The sequence below is a fragment of the Drosophila guanche genome, unplaced genomic scaffold, assembly GCF_900245975.1.
Source record: "Drosophila guanche unplaced genomic scaffold, DGUA_6, whole genome shotgun sequence".
NCBI lineage: Eukaryota > Metazoa > Arthropoda > Insecta > Diptera > Drosophilidae > Drosophila > Drosophila guanche.
In genome coordinates this window covers 3,475,901-3,481,562 of record NW_022995754.1, presented here as the reverse complement: position 1 = coordinate 3,481,562, position 5,662 = coordinate 3,475,901, and the positions used below count along the sequence as shown (strand labels likewise).

Sequence of the window (5,662 nt, the reverse complement as noted above, 5' to 3'; positions counted from 1 at the left end):
ATTGATGATTGCCTAATGAGTGAACAAGTGAGTGAGTCTATCAAATCTATGAGAATATTAATTAATGATCCAAAAACGTATCCGTTTAAGCATTGGAAACCCCTCTTTATGGCTGCCACTGTCACAGTTTACTGTTTTTAGTGCAATTCTCTTAACAACAAAATAACTCTACAAATAATGGTCCAACTTTGCGAAAACAACAAACAAACAAACATGCGGGGGTAATGCCTTGTGGAGTTAAAAGTTCTGATGTTTTTTTTCTGGATTTTCTGTTGATTCGCTGATGAAATTTCTACAGGGCATTGCATCAGCCAATGTTTTGAGTTGAGTTTTCCCCTGGCACGAACTTTGCGATATTGCAATGTGGGAAGTTATGAATGTGTGCTGTGTTTTTTCTTTGAAAAAAGGTCAGAGAGTGATTCAAAATCTAGAATAACATTTAGCTAAATCGAGTTTTTACTTAATTTCCATTCTTTTGGGATCTCCAAAAAAAACTAGGAAAACCACCAAATGGTTTTGGCAATGCTGGTAAAGGAGGAGGTAACGCGGGTAACGCCGGTAACGAAACTGCGGGAAGTGATACTTCTGGTAATTCAACTTCTGGTAAGGCAACCTCTGGCAACCTAATATCGGTTAAATTGAACTCTGGAAATTTAGGCACTGGAAATGGCAGAGGAAGCGGGTTAGGAAGAGGTAGCCCGAATGGTGGAAAAGGAAGCGCCGGCAGAGGAGGAAGTTGTGGAAGCGGAGGGAGCCCAAAACCAGGATCAACCAAATTATGATAATGAATGTGATGGTACGCATGAATACCCTGTTGCCCCCCAGCATTAGAAGAATTTGATGGTGGCGTGGTTGTTGTCGTGTCAGGAGATGTCGTTTCAGGAGTTGTTTTCGTGGTTGTTGTTGCTGGCTTAGGAGTTGTCTTTGCCGTTGTGGTCTTTACTGTGGTTGTCTTAGGAGTTGTTGGCTCTTTAGTTGTCTTTGCCGTTGTGGTCTTTACTGTAGTTATCTTGGGAGTTGATGGCTCTTTAGTTGTCTTCGCCGTTGTGGTTTTTACTGTAGTTGTCTTGGGAGTTGTTGGCTCTTTAGTTGTCTTTGCCGTAGTGGTCTTTACTGTAGTTGTCTTGGGAGTTGTTGGCTCTTTAGTTGTCTTTGCCGTAGTGGTCTTTACTGTAGTTGTCTTGGCAGTTGTTGGCTCTTTAGTTGTCTTTGCCGTAGTGGTCTTTACTGTAGTTGTCTTGGGAGTTGTTGGCTCTTTAGTTGTCTTTGCCGTAGTGGTCTTTACTGTAGTTGTCTTGGGAGTTGTTGGCTCTTTAGTTGTCTTTGCCGTAGTGGTCTTTACTGTAGTTGTCTTGGGAGTTGTTGGCTCTTTAGTTGTCTTTGCCGTAGTGGTCTTTACTGTAGTTGTCTTGGGAGTTGTTGGCTCTTTAGTTGTCTTTGCCGTAGTGGTCTTTACTGTAGTTGTCTTGGGAGTTGTTGGCTCTTTAGTTGTCTTTGCCGTTGTGGTCTTTACTGTAGTTGTCTTGGGAGTTGTCGGCTCTTTAGTTGTCTTTGCCGTAGTGGTCTTTACTGTAGTTGTCTTGGGAGTTGTTGGCTCTTTAGTTGTCTTTGCCGTTGTGGTCTTTACTGTAGTTGTCTTGGGAGTTGTCGGCTCTTTAGTTGTCTTTGCGGTTGTGGTCTTTACTGTAGTTGTCTTAGGAGTTGTTGGCTCTTTAGTTGTCTTTGCGGTTGTGGTCTTTACTGTAGTTGTCTTGGGAGTTGTTGGCTCTTTAGTTGTCTTTGCCGTAGTGGTCTTTACTGTAGTTGTCTTGGGAGTTGTTGGCTCTTTAGTTGTCTTTGCCGTAGTGGTCTTTACTGTAGTTGTCTTGGGAGTTGTTGGCTCTTTAGTTGTCTTTGCCGTTGTGGTCTTTACTGTAGTTGTCTTGGGAGTTGTTGGCTCTTTAGTTGTCTTTGCCGTTGTGGTCTTTACTGTAGTTGTCTTGGGAGTTGTTGGCTCTTTAGTTGTCTTTGCCGTTGTGGTCTTTACTGTAGTTGTCTTGGGAGTTGTTGGCTCTTTAGTTGTCTTTGCCGTTGTGGTCTTTACTGTAGTTGTCTTGGGAGTTGTTGGCTCTTTAGTTGTCTTTGCCGTTGTGGTCTTTACTGTAGTTGTCTTGGGAGTTGTCGGCTCTTTAGTTGTCTTTGCGGTTGTGGTCTTTACTGTAGATGTCTTAGGCGTAGTTGGCTCTTTAGTTGTCTTTGCCGTAGTGGTCTTTACTGTAGTTGTCTTGGGAGTTGTTGGCTCTTTAGTTGTCTTTGCCGTTGTGGTCTTTACTGTAGTTGTCTTGGGAGTTGTTGGCTCTTTAGTTGTCTTTGTCGTTGTGGTCTTTACTGTAGTTGTCTTGGGAGTTGTTGGCTCTTTAGTTGTCTTTGCCGTTGTGGTCTTTACTGTAGTTGTCTTGGGAGTTGTTGGCTCTTTAGTTGTCTTTGCCGTTGTGGTTTTTACTGTAGTCGTCTTAGGCGTTGTCGGCTCAGTAGTTGTCTTTGGGGTGATTGTCTTCCCAGTTGTCGTTGTCGGCTCAGTAGTTGTCTTTTGGGTAGTTGTCTTCGGGGTAGTTGTCTTTGGGGTAGTTGTCTTCGCAGTTGGCGTTGTGGGCTCAGTGGTTGTCTTTGCAGTTGTCGTTGTGGGCTTGTGGGTTGTCTTTGGGGTAGTAGTCTTTGCAGTTGTAGTTGTCGGCTCAGTAGTTGTCTTTAGGGTAGTTGTCTTCGCAGTTGTTGTTGTGGGCTCAGTAGTTGTCTTTGGGGTAGTTGTCTTCGCAGTTGTCGGTGTCGGCTCAGTAGTTGTCTTTGGGGTAATAGTCTTTGCAGTTGTAGTTGTCGGCTCAGTAGTTGTCTTTGGGGTAGTTGTCTTTGCAGTTGTCGTTGTCGGCTCAGTAGTTGTCTTTTCGGTTGTCGCCTTAAGCGTTGTAGATGTTTGAATGGTCGAGCTTGTGGTTTTCGTTACTGTTGTCGTCGGTTCGGGGGTTGGTGGAGCTAGAGGGCATCCCGGCAGAAAGGGATCTAGGTTACAATAAAATGGATATCGTACAGCAGCCGAGTCCGTCGCCTCATCGATCTGCCTGGCACTGATTGAAACATCGTTGCCCTCATTGTTGGATGCCTGCCTTCCCCATGCCACTTGCCACATGTCATGAGAGTCCTGCCTGGCGCCACTTCCTTGCCGGGCTGCATGCGCAGCATGGTGAAGGGCAAGGAAAAGGAAACTTTTCAGGATATGCTATAATTGGGAGAGAAACGATGACGTTATGTTACTGTGCGAGGGACTCCCCAACTTACCATAAAGACGGTTTCAAAGAAACTGTTGATTTTTTAGATTCAAACCGTGTTTTTATATAGGAAGTACCATCAGAGTTGCTATGTCATTTCTCTGATAAGCTATGTCTATGGTTGAAGTTCAAAGTTCAACAAAGGTGGAAGGAAGCATGCCATACATGACATTACGATAAGTTTCTAAGAAACTATTCCAATTTCCAATGTTCTTTCGGTTTGGTATAATGGAATGCGTAAGGAATGTATTTAAGTAAGTGAAGAAAGCTAGACTTTCATAGTTGATAATTTTCTTATCAATGGGGCACCCAAACGTGTTTTAAGCTATGATATTTACGGAGTTACCAAGGCAATCGGTGACTGGAATACAAAGAGACACAGTCTAGACAGAAGTCGGTAAATTTGGGAGACACGCTGATATTGATAAGTTTTAATATAAATAATTGATCTTGTGCATGATGATCAACTTCTTACAGTTGAATTTCAATTAAAATATTATGTGTGTCTCTCACATTATTTTAGGTAACTTCTTTCGGAATAGAGAGTCTCGCCCCAAAATTATGCTATGATTTCCACATTCATGGCTAACATTTTGTAGGTGGCGCCTGCAATGTAATGTAAATATCTAGATCTGATCGCATCTCTTTAGCGCGAAGTTCAAATGTCTACCAAATTTTGATCGCTGCCTTCCAAATTCTCTTTTCCTGATGTTCAGTAAAATATTTTTAATCGATTGGGAAGCATGGAACTGATTGGAGCCATAAATGATTCATAAATCCACCATACAAATTTCCCCTTATAAAATGCCTTGTCACGTTTTAGTTTCGTGGTAAACACGTGCTGGATTATATCTTCTGGCAGTTTTCTTTCGATTTCAAACACACCCGTCATCAATGCGCTGAGGATTAACCCGCTGTGCCATTTATCAAACAATTCATAGAGCTCATTGCACTTATTGAAAATTAATACGGCTTTAAATCCCACAACAGTGCAAAAATCTGCACACATGCTCCCAGCTCTCTGGTGTTCTCTCTCCCATATATCCACCCCTCTTCCCCTGTTCTATCACTAACGATAATCCCGCGAACAAGGCATTTAGAGCAGACAGAGGGGGGTACGTACATTTATCAACTCAACAAACATCTGTCTGTGGATGAAAAAAAAAAGGATTAACTAACAATATGCGATTGATAAACTTTATCAGAAATCAGCCAAAGATTTATGGCAGTGTAAAGTAGGTGCCTTCCATCCAAAGTACCCATTCTCGCCCATCAACATTACAAATCTGATATTTCCCATCATCACATTTCAAATATTTTCCTTTAATTGAGAAAAATTATATTTCAATAGCAACAAATCAACCAACTGGCAATCAAATGAATAATGTGTACACAGATTTCTGTGGCCCTGCGGTTAATTCGATTAAGATTTGTACAAACGAAAACAAAATTTGAGAGAATGCGGGTATGGGGGGATACCGCTGGCATGGCTAGAGAAGCCATGTAAATGAAATATATCCTGAACACTCGAATGAAAGTGGTCTGTCGATGCTCTCGAATGAAGGCTCCTCTCATGGGACATGTTTCCCATCATCGGGAATCGCCTTCTTCCCTGATTGGTTCAATTATATATAGCAAAATGCAATTAGAAGCAGCCAACAATTGAGTTAACCCTTTCTGAAATCAATATTAAATTACATCATATTCCAATAGAAATTTCATAAAATGCTGCCGCACTGATTGAAACATCGTTGCCCTCATCGTTTGATGCCTGCCTTCCCCATGCCACTTGCCACATGTCATGAGAGTCCATTCGCCCCCCATTGCCTCAAGTGTAGATTAAGTTTGGCGATAAAGTGTCATTGAATCCATTGAATATTTTGTGCTTTTTGTGCTGGGGTCGATAGTACTATAGAATGAACTATAGAATTCCCCCTCATTCGCGTAGATGGTGACGTTTAGTAATTGGCTACGAGTACAAAAGCTTAAGTAGCACCCTCATTGCATTAGAAATGCAACTGTTCGGCATGGAAATGGTTTATAGAGCCCCCTTATTGCCTGAGATAAACTTTTCACATAAATCTTTCACTTGAATCATGGGAAAATGCGTATCAGAAATGATCCTTAAAGTCTTTGAAACCCTTATAATTACAGTGCTGCAAGAAAGCAGAAAGAAAAGAATGAAACACCCTATCGTGAGTAGTGGTCCAAGCCATAAATTAGCCAGAAAATATCGTTAGGTAATGAAAGGTGTGAAAGGTAAATGAAAGGGAGGGTACGTGTCAAGATCGGCAGCTGAAAAAACCTTTTCTTCGAATCAAAATACGAATCCTAAAAGTCAGTCAGGGTTCAATGTCCTC

General features: G+C 41.9%; 1 protein-coding gene across 1 annotated transcript; it reads right to left on the bottom strand.

The window, feature by feature from the left end:
- Nucleotides 1–433: 433 nt before the first annotated feature.
- LOC117588858 (mucin-2-like) lies at nucleotides 434–3,323 on the bottom strand. Its single transcript, XM_034280360.1, has 2 exons — nucleotides 3,313–3,323; nucleotides 434–3,253 (listed from the first exon to the last, which is right to left on the bottom strand). The coding sequence occupies exons 1-2, from the start codon at nucleotides 3,313–3,315 to the stop codon at nucleotides 461–463; spliced, it is 2,796 nt and encodes a 931-aa protein (XP_034136251.1). The 5' UTR covers nucleotides 3,316–3,323; the 3' UTR covers nucleotides 434–460.
- Nucleotides 3,324–5,662: the final 2,339 nt, after the last annotated feature.